The sequence below is a fragment of the Pararge aegeria genome, chromosome 15 (assembly GCF_905163445.1).
Source record: "Pararge aegeria chromosome 15, ilParAegt1.1, whole genome shotgun sequence".
NCBI classification, from domain to species: Eukaryota; Metazoa; Arthropoda; class Insecta; order Lepidoptera; family Nymphalidae; genus Pararge; species Pararge aegeria.
The window spans coordinates 6,406,722-6,428,092 of NC_053194.1; the positions used below are offsets into that span (position 1 = coordinate 6,406,722).

Genomic DNA, 21,371 nt, shown 5'->3' on the forward strand with positions numbered 1-21,371 from the left:
GTTCGTTCTATAAAGGATTTTCTCCTTTTTCCGATTTGTTGAGATAGAATTTATTACAGTCATACTTAGCCAAATAAAAGATATGTATTGTTTCAAGATATGATTGCTATTCGAGTTTTTTTTTAATATACATTCGTTGTGATTTATACAAATAACGCTACGTAGTTAACTTACACGTCTATCGAGTCAAATCGAGAAATTGAAAAATTTACATATCGATTATATTTTTTTTACATTAATACTTACTATAAATATATCACAGATTTTACAAAAAACGAAACATACACACACGAATTGGTATAACTTTTTACAAAATCCATAGCCCTGAGCATGAAAGAGATTTGGGCTTTTACAAAATCTAAAATGACTATTTGAATCTAGCAACCGACCTATAAGAAGTGTTACATTATAAATATTTCTATTATTTACAAGTTATATTACAATTATATAATACAGTTTTTAATATGCAACCGCCACTAATATGTATCTTATATAAATAAATACAAATATTAAAGAAATAACAAAATCTTAAACTAATAATCTATCACGCATAATTATTACAAATTATTTAAAAAAACATTCAGATAATACATTACTTTAAATATTTGGAAGTAAGATTTTGGAACATTACAAATATAAAATTAAATTATTAAAAAAAAAATCTTAAAAAATACTTCATGGAACTAAATAAGTTTTGACTAATAATCTAAACTCGATAAATTTGACTTAATACTGTTTTATTCTTGTGTTGACTTTTGTCTACCATGACCGGGATATTGTAAACTCATTGTCTAACTTTTTTTTTAACTGAATCTTTGGAAGCAATATAAATACAAACTTAGACTACTAAAATAAAAATTACCATCGTTATGAGGGTGATAAAATATTGTTCACAGAAGATAAAATTGGTTACTTGGAAGCGAGAGGTGCTGTTTGTGCGTACTGCTGTGCGCTGCACGTGGGTAGTGAGAAGGGGTTCATGCTGAAGGGTGATGATACGAGGCCGCTCATTCCTGTAGACAACGAAAATATATTTATGAATTACTGCAAAATTTTAGTTATGTAGAATTGTCAAATATTCCTAATCAGTCTATGTACGGCCAGGGTTACTAAAGTAAACTAGTCAAACGGAAAGGAATTGCCGAAAATAGCCAACCACAATACTGCATATTGAGTAAGTTGTACTATGAAAGTAGAATCGGGTCCTGGTTGCATTAGACAATAAGATCAATCAAAGTTTTAGTTACTATTATTTTAATTTTATGAACTTAAATAAGTACCTATAAAATATCAGCAAGAAAAGTTTTAAATAAACTATGGAAATAAATATAGACCAAACGCAAAAGTTTTAACCAATTTTAATTTTAATTTGGAAATTACTGGATGAGAACTATAAATGAAATAAATTAAAGTAAAAATATATAATAATAGAAAAGAAGGAAAGCAAGCAACAAAAAAGAGCAACACACAACAAAGATAAATAATAAAGAAGCTACTAACACTGAACGGCGAGATGTTGCCAATTTTGATGTTGTTGAAAATTGCGTGGTGGACTCTGTCTGACTACGGCAAACGCGCTTCTGGTCTTGGCCTCTTTACTGAGCCCTTTCATATCGTTGCATTTTATATGAGTATTTGCTGGACAGTCGCTTTTAGCATTCTCATTTCTTTCGCTATAATGCTCGCTATCTTTCGCATTATACAAGTTATACTGGTGATGGTCAGACGATAAATGTCCATTCATGTTGGCCGGATGGTACGGTCCTAGAGACACTGGACGGGTAAAGAAAACAGGAGTTAACACAAAGCGACACATACACATGGCGTGCGGAAGCGTTGGAAATGTGAAATAAAACTTAATTATGTCCGCGAAGATATAAAGCAAGACTGAGGTCAAATTAAGCGAACTAGTTTTTTTAATCAACGTACAAATACTTTGATAGACTGTGCTTCTAATGGAATTTTTATGATTATTTAGATTGTAATGAACACTTTTTAAATTTTAAGGGATTTTCTTTTTTGCCATGGAAATAGTTTTCCTGCAATTTGTCTTACACTTTTCAAATTTAACGATAAATATGTTTTCGGCGTAATTACGATGATAATAATCATAGAGTATCAGGAATCTGATTCTATCAAAATATATGAGAAATATTTGATGGATACAGAAAACATAATGGTGGTAAATAATGAATAGGGAATGCACAATTAAGATTTCTATAAATATTTAAGCTGCTAATTTTGATATTACTTAAGGAATTATATTGAGGACGACTAGAGCTGCAAGCGAAAATTCTATTGCAAGTTACGGGATTCCAGAAAAGTTCGAATAAATGTAGAGTAATATAACTTAGGTTACCCAGATCAGCTGTTGTGTCGGTTCAAAGTAGCTGCACCTGACGCGTGAAGCTAATGATAGCTAGATAGTCAACGTCCAGAGAAATTGTATGGAGAATAATGTATCAGTTGATATAACTCACGTGAAGTGGTGTTGAACAGTGATGTAGGCGGAGCAGGGTAGTGTTGCGGTGGATAGGCTGCAGGTGCGTGCGGTGTGGACGCGGCAGAACAGTACCGCGGTGAAACGGACCCCCCACTGCGCGCGTACTCCTCTAAAAGAAAAAGCCTGGGTCAACACGAAATTACGGTTAGGTTCAAGTTCATGGAATTATTATAAGAGTGGTAATAATACTTTTGAGTGGACAAAAAAAAACAATTTTATCAAGATAACATATCTAACACAATTGAAATCCCAAAAAGGACGTTGTTATTAAAACAAACAAGTCATTTAATTCTCATCAAGAAAATGTGACTAGATTAATGAGAATTAACTAAACCTCAAAAAGTTGTCAGCCTTCATATGCTAGTTACTATGATCAATGCATTTAATCAACCATTAACTGAATTTTGTAGACAGAGATAACATGTTCAAAAGTATATTTTGAATAACAATAGCTACATCTTCTTGTGTAGATTATTCATAGTTGGCCCTATTAATTTTTTAGCCGGTGATATGCAAATTTGAAGGTTTATAAAAGTGACATTATGTATAATGAGTACATAGTGAGTGAACGCGATCGTACGTTCAATGGTACGGTGTGGGGATTGCAGTATCACCCCTCTGGTCTCGAGGCCCGCGGTTTCTTGCGCACCGGTATTCTCTATGAGTATACAAAGGAGTTGACTCTTATACACTCATTATACATTTTACGGTGAAAAAAGTACAACTTTACGAACAAATGTATTGAAAGGTTTTATTAACGGTTAGAGAATGATACCAAAACCCACCTTCATTCCACTGCGAAGCGGCAGTGTCCTGAACGCTGACTGCCAACTGCCCCGTATATGAGTTGAATGGCATGCTGGCTGGCGGAGACCTTGGGGCTCCCAAACCTAGCTGGTTGTTTCTGGGCATCGAGTACAGTGCTTCTGCTAAGTCTGCCGCACGTTTGAGAATAATTTCCTGTTTAAGAAACGAGGATTGAGGTGTTTATTATTTGCAATAATATGCACTGTTGGCATTTCAATATGAACCAAAATAAAATTCGTTTGCTGGTTTAAGATTTTTAATGGCGTGCAATTGTACAAGGCTAAGGTGTGGTGCAGATTAAGATGATAGCGGGCTAACGTGTTAGAGGTTTTGAAGTTATGTTAAACCTATAATGTCATAAGCCTCCCACCAGACAGATATGCAGTAAGGCTACTAAAATTACATCATATTACCAACTAAAATTAAAATACGTTACATTATAAAAGTTCACAAATGCATATAGACTTCTGAGCTCTGTTGTAGAAATACCAACCTTTGGTAGTTTTTCAGGGTCGCCCGGATGCCTCGGTATGAGTTTCTGGAGCCGCTGGAAACCGTAATCTATCGTGGGCTCGTTCAGTGCTGCTATGCGAAACAAGAAAAACAAAATCAATCATTAGCTGCCCCACTAACGAATGAAAGCCTAATTGATGGATCGCTATCGAAAGAAATTGCGTACCACGGATTACTTTTTGGGCTGTTTTGGGTTTGCCGTGTGTTTGTTTTGCTAATACAATTTATTTGTTACATAACCTCACCTAATACCGGAGGTTTTTACTCGACTACAGTAAAGCAAGATAAGGATTACCTATTTATTTAACTGCATTACATACGTGTGTATTATCTTATTTATTATTGTATGTACATAAAGGAATTTATTTTAAGAAAATTTATATAGATACATTTAAATTTTATTTGGTCGTAAATAGAAACAAAAGAGGGTTACCTACTAATGTCAGTATCGCAGTATTAATTCTTATTCAAATTAATAGTTAAACATCAAGAGTATTTAAATTACGAAATACTGTAGAAGGGCGCTTAAGTATATTTCATAAGGAATCACGCTATAAAAATATTAAATCAAAAAAAGTATATGTATTTTTGCACAGAAACTAATTCAAAACATTCTAAGTTTTTACCTTTAACAACCCTATCGAAGATAAAAGACCGACACGGACATAGTACCTACGCGACTATTTTACATTTACATGTGATGTTAGGGCTGTATCTGATTTCTATTATTAAAAACTATGGCAATGGTTTACTTAAAAACTATTAGTGTTTGGGTTTCATAGATAAGTAACAGGGAGAGTATATAATGTACCTCTAAAACCTGTGAAGTATTATTACGGTTTTCATTTACACGTTGTATAAATATATATATATTTTTTATAGTAAGTGGAAAACTAAACCTATTTGAGGCGTCGGTATTAAGTTCCATGTGTTGTAATGACACTGGCAACTACACCCTTCAGACCGGAACACAGCATTGCAAGAATGCTGCTTAGCAGCAGAAATAAGCAATAATAAAGCGATGGTACTTCCCCGGACGAGCTCTGACAGGGCAAGGATCTTCTCTCAGAATGAGGAGGGTTTCATAACTTAGTTTAGTTTTTGAGCTGACAATTTTTTTGTATTTGTAAGGTTTATTAGCGGTTTAATTGGTATATAGTGTTATTTTCTTTGTATTAATTCTAAGTATTACGTAAACTGCATGGACCTTAATAAATACAATTTTCAATAAAACAAAAAATAAATCATTAAAATATACTCACAAACATAAACGAATCTGCCCGGCGCGCCCTTGCAGAACTGTTTGCTCTTGTAGGAAAGCGTGACCTCCACAACGCCGGGTATGTGCCTCGGAGGCGTTTGTACTCTGATCGCGTGCGATGTTATTAGCTGTTGATGATTCGACACATTAACACCTCATCTAAACTTTATTACCATTATATCCTTAATATTATAAATACGAAAGTTTGTCAGTTAAATTTTCCTTTTTTCACACATTTGAATAGATTTTTACCTGAGTGATATAATGATATAGGTACCTACTACATTTTATGATGAAAAAATTACATTAATACATTATATGGTATAGATCTAAGTTATTTTTAGTACTGTTTAACTAAATGGCTGGACGTATTTTGATACAAATTGGTATATTAATCTTAGTATTTTGGAATAAAACACGTGCTCATTTTTTCTCAGTTATCGCAGTTATGTTCGTAGGATATCCGATAACTGTGCAAGTGAGTTTAGTTCTCCTTCTTTAACTCAAAATAGAAAAAGAAATAGAGCGCACAGAATATAGGTATGTATGCATACATGTATGGTACAGTTTTAAATGGAAACTTTATCTGTATCACTTTTATGAGATTCGATTTAAAGTGTTCTAAAAGCTCACCTCACTCCATACCAACATAGTTCCGAACACGACTTGGAGTCCATCGAAAAAGTTGTCCCCCACTATTATTACAGTAGAACCCCCTGATGTCCAGCCTTCGCTCGGAGATATTGCTTTGATGCATGGCGTTGCCACGGGCAACGGTGGGTAAAGCCCCGCTGTTGACAAAACAAACCATTTTAATCTCTATTACAATATATTTACAGTCCAATTTCAACTATCTTGTTCTGCCTGAAATTATTATTGCTCCGCAATAAGTTTACAATGTAACTTCCAAATCATACAAATACAAAAGTTGTAAAGACTCTCAAACGCCAAAAACAAAAGCCAAAATATAAACAATTTGTAGAGTTGAATGAAAGCCAAACTACTGAAACTAAAGCCGTCCCACTTGGGCATTTATCTTTTAAGACTTCGTGAAAAAGGACAATCGCTGTACAACTGTAGGAACAACTAAGCAATTCGTCTTGATAATTGAAAATGAATTTTAATGTGTTGAGATAAGACTGCAGGTACACTAAAGTCTAACGGTTCATAGGGCATTATTAAGTTGTTAATATAGATGCAAGGTTGTAAGGGGGACACGCGTCGGAACACAAGAGGGGGGGGGGCCTCAAATCTTACGAACAAAACGACCCGGTAATAAAGACGAGAAGAGAAAGTGAATTTAAGGGGACGAAAGAAGATTACCGGAGGTACCTATACTTTTTTTAATTTGAGTAATAAAAATATTCGTTCCCTCTGCGAGTGAATAGTATTTAATGTTTTATATATAGGTACTTGGATTTTCGTCCCGCTTATTGACATAAGGGGGAGCATTTATGTTGATTAATTAATGTTGCATACTATCCTAATACTGCAATGCTCATGGAAAAGTCGACTTTAGCTATTTTGCTAACACTAAGTTTCAAACTTGTACTGCATCAGATAAAATAAAAATTAACTCTATCTTACTCTTTATTGTTATCTATCTTACTATTTTTTTTAACCGGAAGCGGAAAGACCGACCCAAACCTGCTACGTAGATTGAGATCCTTTCGCAGATGCTGTACAATTCTAAAAGTCAACTTTAGCAAAACATAAAAGTCAGCTTTTTCATTAGCATAGCTGAATGGTATTCGAATATAATATCCCATCAAAAACATAATTTATGTAAAAATTTAGAGCCAAGTTATAAAGAATATAGATGATTGTCGGCTTCACTGACACAAGAATTGAGAAAATTTCATCTGTTTATGTTAAATAGATTTTGAGTTATCAAGAGGGCAAAAGTGATCCTAAATGGTTCGTGTAATATAACACACGGCACCTACGTTAATAAAACGCCAGATCCTTACTTTGGCTGGAACATTGGCTGACACGCTCCCGCTTTTTTACATATATAAAGCATTGCAATTTACACAAGTCTTCTTTGTACAATATTTCGACTAAGTATTCCTGATCAAACTATATCCCACCAATGGGCAGCACCACCGCAGTTCTCTAATCTCATAGATATATGGACCTTAGAAGAACCACGCCACTAAATTCGGGTTGTCGGATTTTGTAAATACATATTTTATAGGTAGGATTTAAAATCTGACTTGAGTCAGTCACATTAGAATCCAGAACTCAGAAGCTATAAAATTTGTTCAGCCCATCCCCATACCTCGGAGTGTAGGTATGTTAAGCTACCGGTTTATATCAATTAAGTATGATAGGTTTTCTGTGTCTAAAAATAGTCTGATGCCGAAAAGTTTGTGTATGAAATTCGCAGTTTGCGCATCTTTCAATAACTACTGGACTTCTCCAGTAATTTTACAGTTTAAATGCATATAGACACCGTTAAATGCTGCTTAAATTTTATAAAGCATCCATTTATTCTATTCGATACTATGGTGTAAAAGCTAGATAGAAGCTAATTTGGTATATTTCTATTTCCTTCTGTAGCAACGTACTGCAACTCGTAACACGATTAAATTTTCCTGTTGACTTATAAGCTTAGTTTTTATAAGCATAAGTCCCCCTAAATTGCCCTTCTTCATGCCAAGTACCCCCCTTTCCCACCCTCAAGTTCCTTGCGAAATGTCTGCCGTGATTCCTTGCATACAAACGACAGCCCCAATTCTTGTATTATGACTTTGCACATTTGTCTTTAACGACAGAAACTTTAGCGCTGCGCAATTGACCTTGGAGTAACAGTGTGCCAAGAAGTTAAATTAATGTTACATTAAAAACAAAATATAATATAATGTTATCATAATTAATTGTACTTCTCATTAAAATCATTTTTTATTTATCAATAGCCTGATAACTTATTGTCTGGTTATTAGGGAGATTATTTTTAATTTTATTTTGCAGATGGAAAAATCATGTGCCTATTATAGAATGAAAAAATAATCCTTATTGTCATCGAAGGGCCTCAAACATCAGTTGAGCAGATGATATCAAACGAGTTGCAGACAGTCACTGGAAGCACATATAATCCTACAAAATACGATAGTCCATTGTCGAGCTGATAAAATGACGACCAATCAGCAGTACGTAATATAACTTTATAATCTATAGTTTAATACAAAATAATAATATAAAACCAAATAAGTATAAACAGATACTATAACTTAATGAAACGGGATAAAAAGGAGTAAATTATAGAACAAAAAAAAAAAACAAAACGTACAATTAGGTTCGGGCGCGGCGTCAGTACCTTCAGTCGGATCGAGTCGCTTCGCCCTTCGTCCGTGCTTGCTATTGTTGTGTACGAACATGTTGTCCGATATGGCCAGCAGCGGTCCATCCACCATCACTTGTGTCGATATCACCACCTGCATAGATATGGAAGATTACAAACAGAAACACGTTACACTTAGGGCTTAGATATAACATCAGATTATTTATTTAAAAAAATAAAAATGCAAATAAAAATTTACGGAACTGACAGGGTTTGAACTTGCGACTCTCTGGCAATCGCGGCCTGCACTTTGTTTGCCAGTGCAGACCGCGTTTGCCAGAGAGTCGCAATCCGGTCGCAATTAAAATTGATATTTCATCCAAGTGTAGGTAAACACACAATTAAAAATTATAAATTAGACAACATCTTGTCAGTAATCTTAATATATATAAATCTCCTGTCACGATGTTTGTCCGCGATGGACTCCTAAACTACTTAACCGATTTTAAATTAAATTGGCACACCGTGAGCAGTCTGGTCCAACTTAAGAGATAGGATAGCTTAAATTATAGTCGCAATTTTATTTTATTGCAAATTATTTGTCTTTAATTATTTGACAGTCACATGTTATACATATATATACTACTATACTCATTTAAGGCTTAACGATACTGAATACTTTAAAAACAAAATCAAACGCAGACGAAGTCGCGGGCAATAGCTAGTATAATATATACTTCTATGTCATATTTTACATGTAATGTACGCATCAAAAGTGCCATCTATGTACCTATTTGAATAAAGAAATACTTGACTTTGACTTTAACTTATATTGTTTTCCGCTTAGAAGAACAATACATACAACATGCATAGGGGTTAGTATTAGCAATAAAATATTCAGCGCATTATTAGTTAAAACTGTATGGAATTGTCAGTTGTGAACAGTGTGGTACAAAAATATGGTAAAATTAAAAAATGTGTCGATAATTCAAAATTTAAAATGTAGGTATACATACTTTTCTTTAATGCACTTTAATAATAAATAAATAAGTAAAAAGATTGCTAGTGACTATTTTTATCACATAAATACTTTTAATATAAAGATAGACATCCACTGAAAAACATTCCATTCAACCATTCATGTTCATCACACAAACATTTTTCCAGTTGTGGGAATCGAACCCACTGCCTTGGATGCAGAAAGCAGGGTCGCTGCCAACTGCGCCAACCGGCTGTCTAATAAATAATATTTGTACTATATCTATTTCTTTTAATTGACAGATTTTTTTGCATTATATTGGTTACATTTATGCCGGACGAATAAATACCCTCAGGCTAACCTGACTGATCTAAGAAAACATAAAAGGCTTAAAGACATTATCCAAATGTTTTTGCTTTCATAATGATACAGCAATTTTACAGGGGAGAAAAAGTGCCATATAGCGTCACATTCTTGTTAAATATGTCATAAGAGTAGTGAAGTTTGATATTTTAGTTGGTTGATAACCGTATAAACTATTTTTGCCCCCCGAAGTTCAAGATCATCAAAGGGAGACACGAAAATAGATCTTCGATTTAGCAATGAAATATCACACACGTACAAATACTCACATTCCAAAACGCATACACACAAATACGGGCACACATGAAAAATCACACACATCGCGTCACAGTTTACACGTACAAAGAAAAATGTGGATGCTTATACACTGGCTCACATGTGAAGAATCGAAAGGGAGAGTCCCTAGGGAGGAGGGGCCAGCGTCTCGAAATGGACGCTACGCTAGGTATGCAAGGAAGTGCATAGTCCACAATGCATGCGACATAGTGCGGGTGGTCTATTTAACCGTTTTTGATATTACTTATTTTCTTATAGAAATAATTAGCGGACTAAGGCTTTGGTCCACATGTATAATGCCCATAGTAAAAGGAAAGCTTTCACTTATAAACACTGATCCACTTCGCAGGATATGCAACGAACAAAGTGCCGCCCTGTGGGCATCAATCTGATAAGAACACAGAAATGCCGTTTAGCAGCATAAGCAAGCATGGCGTTAATATTTTCCCGAACGAAAAGTAGTTAAAAAGTCATGCTTGTCTTATGATCTATTAAATTAAAAGTGAAAAATGCCTCGTTTGTCTAGTAACTGCCTTATACGTCTCGTGCTTAGCTTAACTAAACCAGATGACGAAGTTTTGAGTAAAAGTTGAGTTTCTCTATCAAAAAAACTCGGTACTCCCGTGATTCGGAAACCAATGTCAGCCATCGGCCTCAGTTATAAAAGAAGGTAAAAAAATTAAAATGATCGTAACCACTTCAGAGCAGCTTGGTGAGGAAGCCTGTGTCCAACTTGCTCTAAAAAATTATTGATCATGACTCATAAAAGAAAACTATATAGATAAAAAGGTATGTAATTTCCAACCTATCAAGCATCGCGAAACTAAACCTCAATGTTATGATAATTTTAATTTTTTTTAAAATAAAATAGACCTCAATATCTTTATAATGCGTATTAAATAGCTGTGTTGTATTCAATCACATAAGAAAGTATACAAAAAAAATCTGGTTTGCATATAATAAATAGTACTTAACAGGTTAAGACATTTCCCCCAAGATCGTATTAATGCAAAGCATTATATTACACCCATATATTTTACCCTTGAAACATTGGGGAAAGACCGCTGAATTATTCAGTGACACACAGAAAGACAAATATAGACACGGCACACACGTTCAGTAATCGCTTATGCATATTAAAATGAGCGCTATGTGTAACTAACATTAGTTCTATATTTGTTTAAAGTTACAGGACACGTAAGACAAATATGTCGAAGCCAAGTGAGGAAGTAAATTTGTGCTCATAAGTAGACTGTGAATGCACCTTTATGGTTGCCTTAGGGTTGTCACAATTTATGCTTTCTAATAATAATCGTTGTAATCCTCAGCCTGTTAATGTTACAGACCTGGGCACAGCCTTTGTTATAGGAGGTAAGGACGGCTTTATAGGAGGAGAGGAATAAAAACTTCGACTGTCCCCGCTGCGCGAAAACGGTTTGGTGGACTTTGACCATCATCATCATGATAGCGATGATATTGGGGACCCTGAATTTAAACAGCGGAAAATGCGAATGGACAAATCCGTGTTTTACTGAGAATATGTCGACAGAAAAATCCAACAAAACAAAACCAAAAAACATTGTCCGATTCCAAAATCGACAGGAAAATCTGCAGAAGATCCGTAGTTTAGTTCTCATAATGCACAATAAAAAATACAGGGTACTAGGATAAAATGATACTACAATTTATTCAACGAAACTTGTCCACGTGTTACTAAAAACACTGCCTAACCTGTAAACTATCCCATGATGAGAAGTTTCAGTAAGATTATCAATAAATATAATACGTACGATCGTCTTTATAGCCTACAAAACTACTCTTACTTCAGTCTATTGAAATCAAAAACAAAAACATGTAGAGAAAGTAAATAGATAAATTCCCGTAAATAAATTTAATTTCATCCCTCCCCAAATTGGAGGTGCTTCAAATATTCAGCAGCCGTGAACGCAACCCTTTCTTCGACTGAGGGCGATACGAATGCTAGACATATTATGGTACGAACGAAAAGCGACAGCGGAAACAATTATTTACGTCTCGAAAGCTTCAATTATTTAACAGATGTTAGATAACCCGGTATTAGTATTAGAAAGAACAAATGTGACTTTCTTCAGCACATGAGACAAGGAAAACATGCAGGAATTAACCTGGCCGAAGAAGAACCTGGTGGAAGATTTGATACGGGTAAAGTACATTTTCATTGTTCCGTTCAACTACATAGCTTAATACTAGTGTGATGTATATATAGATATATGAAGTGTTTACTTTAATATTCTGTTAAATTTATTTCACGTGAGCACTTGATTGCGAAAGCTCAGTCGAAGTGCGCCAAACATGGAAAACGGCAGCTTTTTATGCCGTACATCAATTCTGTATCTTATTGGTCATCTACCAGAAAGCTAAATCGCTGCAGACTTCTGGCAAAAATTCAGTGAAACAGGCAAAGAAGCACACCCCGATAGCGGACTCGTAAAAAATCGGGCCTAGGAGCGGCGGTGAGTATTTTTAGAAAGCAGATGTACAATCTTCTTACACTCGATGTATGGTACTTTAGTCTTTCGACCGTCGAAATAGTGCAAAATTCGCGTGCGAGCCGCTCTCGCGTGTCGTGCAGGCCGGTGAGGAGCACACGCTAATGTAAAAAAATTGTAAGAAAATTTGAAAACTCGGAAAATTTTCGGAAAAAGTCCGAAAATTTTCCAGTGATGAAACAGAGTATCCATATAACTTAAACTCTTTTCACTTGAACCACAAACAGCAGAACAAATAGCCCTGTGTCGAGTTCGTCGGTAATTTTTCTCACAAGTAGTAAAGCCTGCCATTGACTTGTAGACAGCACATAATTACGTATCACCCTGTTTAAAACAGAATAAACTTTCTACTCTTAAATATACTTAAAATATATGATGACACTTACTTGAAACCTTCTCATGTCTCGTGGGTTACCGGCGTTCTTCAAACAATTCTGGTTGCATTTCAGGAAGAATTTGAGAAAAAACCTGTAACAAGGGTATAGATTAACTTATCAAGTGCATTATTTTAATACTACTGGATCCTAGGTTTATGCTACAAGACAGATTGTAAAAAAAGTATAGAGCTCAGACCCACCACGCTGTACAGACGCTCACTCGCGGGCTTTGGGAACGAACACTGACTATATGATGACCAGTGACCGTTATAAGTCTCTATCTTTAAACAACAGGGGAAAAATATTTATTTAGAACCTCGTTAGGGCCAAAACAAATACACACGATACGACGTGGTTTCGCTATAAGATGTCGTGTCGTAGAATACAATCCTACGACAGTGCCACATTTGATTTTCAATTGTCTAAGATGATACATTGATTGAAATTGTGATAAATAAAGTGAAATGGTAAATGAGATGAAATTTGAAGCTTATTTTTGATAAAATCAACGTTTTAAAAACGTCAAACGTCACGCTGCAATACAGAAAAAAAGATTGATTAACGCTCGCAATTAGGTCATGCACACTCAATTTGGAGTTTTTTGATATGGTTAAAGCATTACCTACTGCAATACTTTTCGTAAACATTTCCAGAATAAGGTAAAAAGTCAACACTTCTGAGATAAAGTCGTTATACTTTAAGTTCCAAAAGAAGAACAGCTGTTTCCACTTGAATGGAAACCGTAAACTCCCTATTATAGTATTAATTTGTTTCTGCTGTTCACAAATTTGTATCTTCCGCTCCTTTCACGTTTTTGTGTAACAGCAATTAAGTGCTCGGGAGGTGAGTTCACAACTTTTTGTCTGTATTTAGCGCGAAAAAATTACTAAGCTTTTACGGCTAAAAGCCGGGACTAAATCAAACAATTTTCAATGAAAGTCTATAGGCCCAACTATCGCCATATCGGATTACATACAATAGCCGGTCTTTACAATTTTACAGTACGCTTATGTTAAAGGGAAATAGGCTTTACTTCCTTGTGTTAAAGTTCTCGGAGGATGTGGTGGTATGTTAGGTAGTGCGTAACGTAGAACGCGATCGGGCGGGCGATCACGATGAATGCTTTAGCAGAAATATTTTACATAGCCTACGGCACCAGGATTGCCGCCATGCCGAATATTGCTGTGCCAACAGATGGGAATATATCAAGAGCTGCAATTACCCACGTACGCACTTTATAAATGAAAAATCTTTAAAAACTAAGAAGTACCTGGGCCTTCCTTCGGGGACTGAATTTTAGTTACGGCATGCCGAAACTTTTCGGAGTTAAGTGCGTTTAAATCAATTAAATATCAAATTATCAACTGCTGTATCAGTGGAGGAAAACATCGTGACTAAACCTGCATGCCAATTGCCTAAGAGTTCTCTATAATATTTCAAAAAGAGTATGAAGTCTATTTAGCCGCACTTTGCCAGCGCGCTACGGCCTAAACTTTTCTCATTCTGGGAGGAGAACCGTGTCATGTAGAGGGCCAGCAATAGGTCTATAATAATTATGATAATGAAATACATTACAATCCTTTGGTTTCATTTCAGAACAAATCAACTAACATGCTTGAATATTGCATAGAAGCCGTTACTTTGCGGAATTCCACGATATATAATGATAATTAAGCTGAATTTGCTATACTCCGCGAAAAGCAGGAGAATATTAACCGTATAATTTACAATTTCTTCAATCTTTATACCCACACCAAACAGATTTTTATAATATAACATGCTTGAAATTAAATTAGTAGCTGGGCATACTATTGTAGTCCACAAGCAAAGCTTCATAATTGATTGCACAATATAATATAAAGTGTCTGCCAACCGCTCCCGAGCCATAATTTCGGGAGCCTTATAAAGATCCTTGGGGTGTAAAAACAACTCCGTATGCGCAAACTCAGGGCAGATACGAAAGTGCCGCGAACGTATTTGTAGAGCCCGCGGCGTCGCACATCTGTCCGTATTATTTATGTTAAACACCTTATGTCACAATATTGCGAGTTAGTTTACGCGTTACGCTTTACGTCAAACGAAACCGGCTGAGGTATGAATGGAGATTTTATTTCGGGAGCGACGACTGATGAGCGATGAGCTTTTTTTTGACGACCTGAATTGTAATGTTACAACGGAATTACCTCTTTGTCGTAGTTTACATGCTCGTTTGTGGACAATGAGGACCTCGGTTTAATTCTTGAATCATAGGCTTTTCTTTCAAGAAATACATACTCAGCATCAACTAGGAGTTAGAAATGTGACATCCACCCCCACGCAGTGGGCAAAGCAGTACACTTTGGTTATAATGTTAAAATGTGATACAAAAAAAAACAGTTTAGCTTCGATTTTAACAATATGCTTACAATAAATAAATCTCGTACAGTACGTTTAAACTGTGACCTCTGAATAGATAATCGTAGGGTTATTGATTGTTTTATAAAACGGACCCAAGTTAAACTTGCCATCAATATCTTTTAGAAGACGTGACGTCTGCGGTTGCCCTTCCGCTGAAAACCCAACAGCTAAATTGCTAACACGCTAAGGAAAATCTATGTAATGTTCCAAGGGAATCATAAAATAACTAGCTTCTGCCCGCGACTTCGTCTGCGTGGACTTCAGATTTGGTCTAAAGCGTTAACAATTTTTAACCCGGCACGGGATCTATTTAAGAGATCGGTATCATCATCTGAATACCCTGTGCATACCCTATATGCACGCCACTGGTGGTTCCTGACAGTCGCACCTACGTATAACCGTAGTAAGGGTCAGCGAATATTCATCGAATTATTGCATAAATACATAGGACGACTCACGTTCTTGTAAATCTGTAGGTATAATAAATTGTGTTGTATGCAGTTGTAGAGATAATTTTGATACGTATTTAATAACGGAAGATCGTATTTCATTTGAAAAAAAGTATTAGGTACAGCTACGTTATTAGCAGCACCTAATTCAGTAGTCTACACTACAAAGCGTGTAGCCGTAAATAACGCTTGCCCGTGTAAATTAGCACCTGTCGAGCCTTCTCGTGCGCGAACACCGTGTGTCTTGGCCAGTAACGTAGGCGACACAAAGTTAGCAAAAGATATATACCTATACGAACAGGGCAATAAAAATTGAGTAGACATATGTACGGTAACACTGTCGTATCTATATAACACGTTTTACCTTTCATCTGATCGAACTCAGTAAGTAGGCGAAAAGACGACGGTCATTATGAATCAATAAAAACGATTTCGAAAATTAACCAGTATAGTGTAAGTTCCATAAACGCTGCCTAAATAAATTCTGACGTTACACTTCTTTAATTAATAAGAGGTTAATGCCCGTTTTTTGTAATGGAGCAAGGCAATTTACCGTTTACCAATAGTGATCACCTAAGAGTTGGTGAAACGTTTTTTTTTTTCAATAGAAATCGCGTAAATCATTCGGTATTCGATTTAAGCGATGACTAGGTTTAGTGAAAACGGGCATTAGTGTTTTTATAAATCACAATGACTTGGGAACAAAGATAGAATAGATTTGTAAGGATGAAACGTCAAAGTAACGGAAAAAAACTTGACAATTGTAACCCAATCGTAGCTACTATGTGTTGCGTTTTGGGCCGTTGATCTCCATGACATTGACATTTTAACATCTACCTTTCATAGTACATGTCGCTATCTTGTGTTTTTTTCATTTCTACGAGTATAGAGCATCGTACCGGTACCAACGACGGACCGAGAGATTTGTCATATCTTCATCAAAATATGTATAGTAAATTCGTCACAAATCGTAAGTACGTATAATACTATTAGAATGTAAAAATCAGGGCCTTAATCCGAACATTGCTGCATCGATAATGGTGTAAAAATTAAATGCGTTATTACCTATTAAAACGCATAGTACGCTAAAGACTTGTTTTCTGAAATTAACCTTAATAGCCTAACCATAATAATATTATACAACCAACTTACAGAGTTACCTGGGCTATAAGGCTACTACGAAATTATAAAAAAGTTCCATCCGTAGATGTACAAGAAACCCTACTGCGACGAAATCAAACCATCCCCAATAAAGGCACCCCGCGCCTATATAGAAAATATTTACCTATCGCATCACGAACAGAAAGGTAACTGTATTTTTCGTCGTAAAAACTACCCCAGGTTTTCATCCCTTCGATACCTGCTCATGTATTATATAGCCCTATCCGTTAAGGCTTATCTCGAGACATCATACAGAATGTTGTAAGTGGAGTATTTTAAATGCGAAATCATTATGGGCTAGTTTATTTGGAGGTACAAACTCGTAGTTACATTACGTTGATATAAAATAAAAGTAAGTATTTATATAAATTTATAAGTCATGTCACGTAAAAGGAGTGCTGATTGCACAGAGCTAAGTGTAACTTTTGCATTGAGCGATTCAAGGTAAATACTAATAAGTGCTTCGTTGGTCTAGTGGTAAGCATGTGTGGCAACCGATCCCAAGGTCCGGAGTTTAAATCTGGAGGCGGATTGAAAAATGGTGGTAATTTTATATTAAAAAAATCTGAGTACCAGACTAGAGTTAAGATTGGCGTTTTCAAACCCCGTAATTCGGAGATCATTTTAAGCAGCCGTTAAACTATCTCTAACTTGTGACAATAAAAGCTCCAAACCCTCTCTCCCATTACATTTTTATTCTGATCAATGTTGACAAAATAGTCTAGATAGTTTTTTTGATTACTTAATTATGTCACATTAGGTACTTTAGATCGCTCCTTTCTAGATATAGTTTTTGACAGCTTAGCCTTTTGGTATGTTATTAAAAGATATAAACATAACCATGTGGGTTATATGTATATACCTATAAGTATAATAATATAATATCTTACATAAAAAATATTTTCGAGTTATAATTTAGATAGATAAGATAGATATTACGTACACAACACCTTTTCCTTTCTGTCTTTATGATTATTTTGCCGTGTTTACATGCCATTATCATTATTTTTTTTTGTGAATGTCATGGTATGTTATCGATGTACATATAAGTGAATGTGTAGAATATTGTACAAGTTTATTACTTTATATGGGATAAATAATCACATTAAGCCGTTGCTGATTGAAAGAAAATGATATACAAATACACTCTTGCATTAACAATATTTTTAGTAAGTTAGGAAACTAAAACGTTTAAAAGTAGGAATTAGGTAGTAAGTAAGTAGGTATAGAATAGAGATACTGTAATAAAATTGGCTCATTATTTTGTATAAAGCGCTTTTATAGTTTTATTCATCGCATGTTCCACTATACGGTGGAAAAAATCTACTACGGCATTAAGTCGCGGTGAGGAGGCGGGGGTAAGTCGAAACACTTGACTGCCACCCGCCTCACTCTCCCCTCTCTATACTATGTTTATTTGCATGGATGTTCCTTTGAAATAGTTTAAAAATAAACTTTCCTCTGTAACATAATCTTTGGTGTATTTTTCATTTATTGAACTTAACTTTTACACAAAACTGCTGTAGTTTTGACAAATTCGAAGTGCGCCGACCCAACGTTTTAATTAACGTATTGCATTTTGTAACTTTATACCATTTATACCTAAGATCAATGAATTCATTGTGTTTCGATTAATACTAAACCAATTTCTAGTATTCTTTGCCTTACTAGGTCAGCCTTAAATCATATAGGTATACCGAGTACTTACACATACCCCGGGTCCCACACTCAGGGTGTGTATATTCGGAAGTATTCTGTTCTAGTAATATTTTAATAATTAGGTACACAGAATGAAGTTGTTAACATTTTTGAACGAGAATTACTTTTACTACCAAACTTTTTAGTATATAAATAAATAAATATACTACGACAATACTACAAATATACTACACATCGCCATCTAGCCCCAAAGTAATATATATACTTAATATATATATATATATACATATATAGGTATTGTAACTTTTTACATAAATTAATTTGAAGATTAGGACAATAAGCCTTACGTTACAGGCGTGTATTTACGCCTGAAACGTAAATGGTGAGATAAATCAAAATTGGAAAAAACTATTCAGATTCTAATAAAAATGTGGATATAGAGGGATACTTATCAGCTCCAAAACAAATCAGAGCCATAGCTTAATGGAATCAATATCGTTGTCTTCCTTAGCTGTCGCCCAAAGCAATTAGTAAAGAGGGGTTCAGAACTTAGAACCACCACGCTGCTTCAATGAGGGCTTGCGGGTTTTGACGATTACCGCATATTTGTTATGATAAGCGAGAGACTTGAGGTCTCCAATTCTCCAGTTTTTCTTGGTACAGTGGATTTGTACAGTTGATTTCCTAACAAAAAGTTCCAAATGATTACAAGTTTTCCCGACCCAGGAATCTTAACCCGAAATTCTTAATACGTAGACGAATGTGGTTATCACTCGACCTACGAGACTTCCATAGAAAATGGACAAGGAGAGATTAATAGTATAGATAGACCAAACTAGAATAGTAATAGAAAACATTCAAACGCAAAACCGCATTCGGCAATCGAACGTTCGCGAAGAACGCGCACTGACAACAAGCGGTCTCTTATAACTTTTCCCTTTTAACCTTTCGCCCCCCTCTGGCTCCCTCGGGAGGCGGTCCCCTGGGCCACTGCGTCCCCACGCCCCTCACCACTCAGTGCCGACACGCCATGCGGACGGCAAAGACTAACTATCCGGAAGATTGTCCAAATTTATGTACTACGATCGCCTTCAAATGTCATATCCAAACACTAGTATAAGTAAACGTGTACAGTATCATTTACTTGTGAAAACTCTCGTTCTTCTCATTGCGATGCGTTTTTTGATCAATAAAGAAGCCATACTTAGTGTGAGTTCCACTCGCATACTAAGGACTACGTATGCCACACGTTCGAACGAATAGAAGATCGAGCAAAAATACTAAGAAAATACGTTTATTCATATAATAAAATCACTCCACACCATAGTGTGGAGTGATTTTCGCCCTATTAAGTAGAGTTCTATTAAACTCCTGACTGACAGACGGACGGAGATCGGAGACTTATGTCGTCGCCAGCCTTCAGTTATGGAATACTAAAAATAGGCCCAGAAACCGGTGTGCTCCATTATAATTATATTATTGCAATTGTAACATTATATTCTTTTTCGCTCCTTGCTATATGTTTCAGTTAATGCCAAAATTTTAGTATTAATTCGCTTTTAAAAATTTATTGAATAGTCGCCTAAGCAATTATCTACCCTCCAAAAAAATTATTAAGAACCTGTTTAAGCATCCAAATTTGGAATTCCGTGAGAAGAACTCAGGATGGTATAAGACTACCTGCACCACAGAGATCGTTAAGAAAAAGCTCAGTAGGTACGTTCTCCGCACATAATCTTTGATGTCGTGCGACGAGCTCACAACGGGCCCAGTTTTCGACTTTGTTTTTCCGCGTGCGCCTATAGCGAGCGTTAATATTTCAGTGCGTACAGAATTCAAGGGTTAACTGCTCCCCGGCCCTCACGTAAATAGACACAAATACATCGATTACTAGACGTTACGTTTTCCAGAACTATAAGAATTTAGAATTGAAAATATTACGTTTTGTTTAAAAATTGGCAAGACATAAATCAGGCCTATCACCTTTAAATTTCCATTAACCTCCAACGACCACCGTGCTATCAGGGATCAATAATCAAATATTTTTAAAACCTCGTTGTTTTATTTTCAATAAGAACTATTAAGCGCTGCTTGCGCTTTTTTACGCAAAAATCATAGGGTTGAAACGTTTAAAATCACATTCTGGTGATTTCAGTAAAAAAAACAATCCCTTTTTAATGAGGGATGTATATTCATAATAAACCGTCAGTACTTAATTGGATAAATCATAATCAGATCTGCGATTTGGACAGGAATACTATTTAGTAAAACTACCACCTTAACTAGGCTACCTATAGTAGGTTACATATAGGTATCTAGGGACATGATACAATATAAGAGCCGAGTAGTTTTTCAATGCGTCGAGTGGAGGGTATCGGGAGACGCAGCGTCCTGTTTCCATGGCAACGCGATAAACCTCGCCTTTCATAACCCTCCGTAGTAAACGCAACACTTTAAGATAAAATCCACGATAAATTTTGTAATCATTTTGATATTAAGATTTTTATAATTGTTTTTTATGTAAAAAATAGAAGCTAATGTTATTTTTTAGATTCTTAAGGGTAGTTACCTACTTTTTATATGTTCAAATCCTACAGCTTGTCACAGGCCTCCTCGTTGGTAGAAGAAAGTGTTTTATGCCATTGACTCACCACGTTGTTCCAATGCGGGTTGGTGGGCTTTAACGAGTTTTATTCTATGTGGTCATTATAACAGAGACCAACCTTCCTCTCTTCACCACGGGTGTTTCTTTCTAGCACCAGGCTGGTCTTTAGATTTTTTAACGGAAAACCCGAATACCTAACAATTTTTGATC

At 35.6% G+C, this 21,371-nt stretch overlaps 1 protein-coding gene across 1 annotated transcript in view; it reads right to left on the reverse strand.

Annotated features, from left to right (window-relative positions):
* Positions 1-950: 950 nt before the first annotated feature.
* The window catches only part of LOC120629889 (transcription factor collier), an 85,838-nt gene continuing 65,417 nt past the window's right edge, over positions 951-21,371 (reverse strand). Inside the window, exons 8-16 of the mRNA XM_039898966.1 lie at positions 12,900-12,981; positions 8,377-8,521; positions 5,718-5,875; positions 5,086-5,212; positions 3,804-3,895; positions 3,289-3,463; positions 2,481-2,612; positions 1,501-1,773; positions 951-1,013 (exon numbers count right to left, since the gene is read on the reverse strand). Coding sequence (XP_039754900.1) covers positions 1,012-1,013; positions 1,501-1,773; positions 2,481-2,612; positions 3,289-3,463; positions 3,804-3,895; positions 5,086-5,212; positions 5,718-5,875; positions 8,377-8,521; positions 12,900-12,981 — 1,186 coding nt within the window. The 3' untranslated portion in view covers positions 951-1,011. The remainder of the gene's footprint in view (positions 1,014-1,500; positions 1,774-2,480; positions 2,613-3,288; positions 3,464-3,803; positions 3,896-5,085; positions 5,213-5,717; positions 5,876-8,376; positions 8,522-12,899; positions 12,982-21,371) is intronic.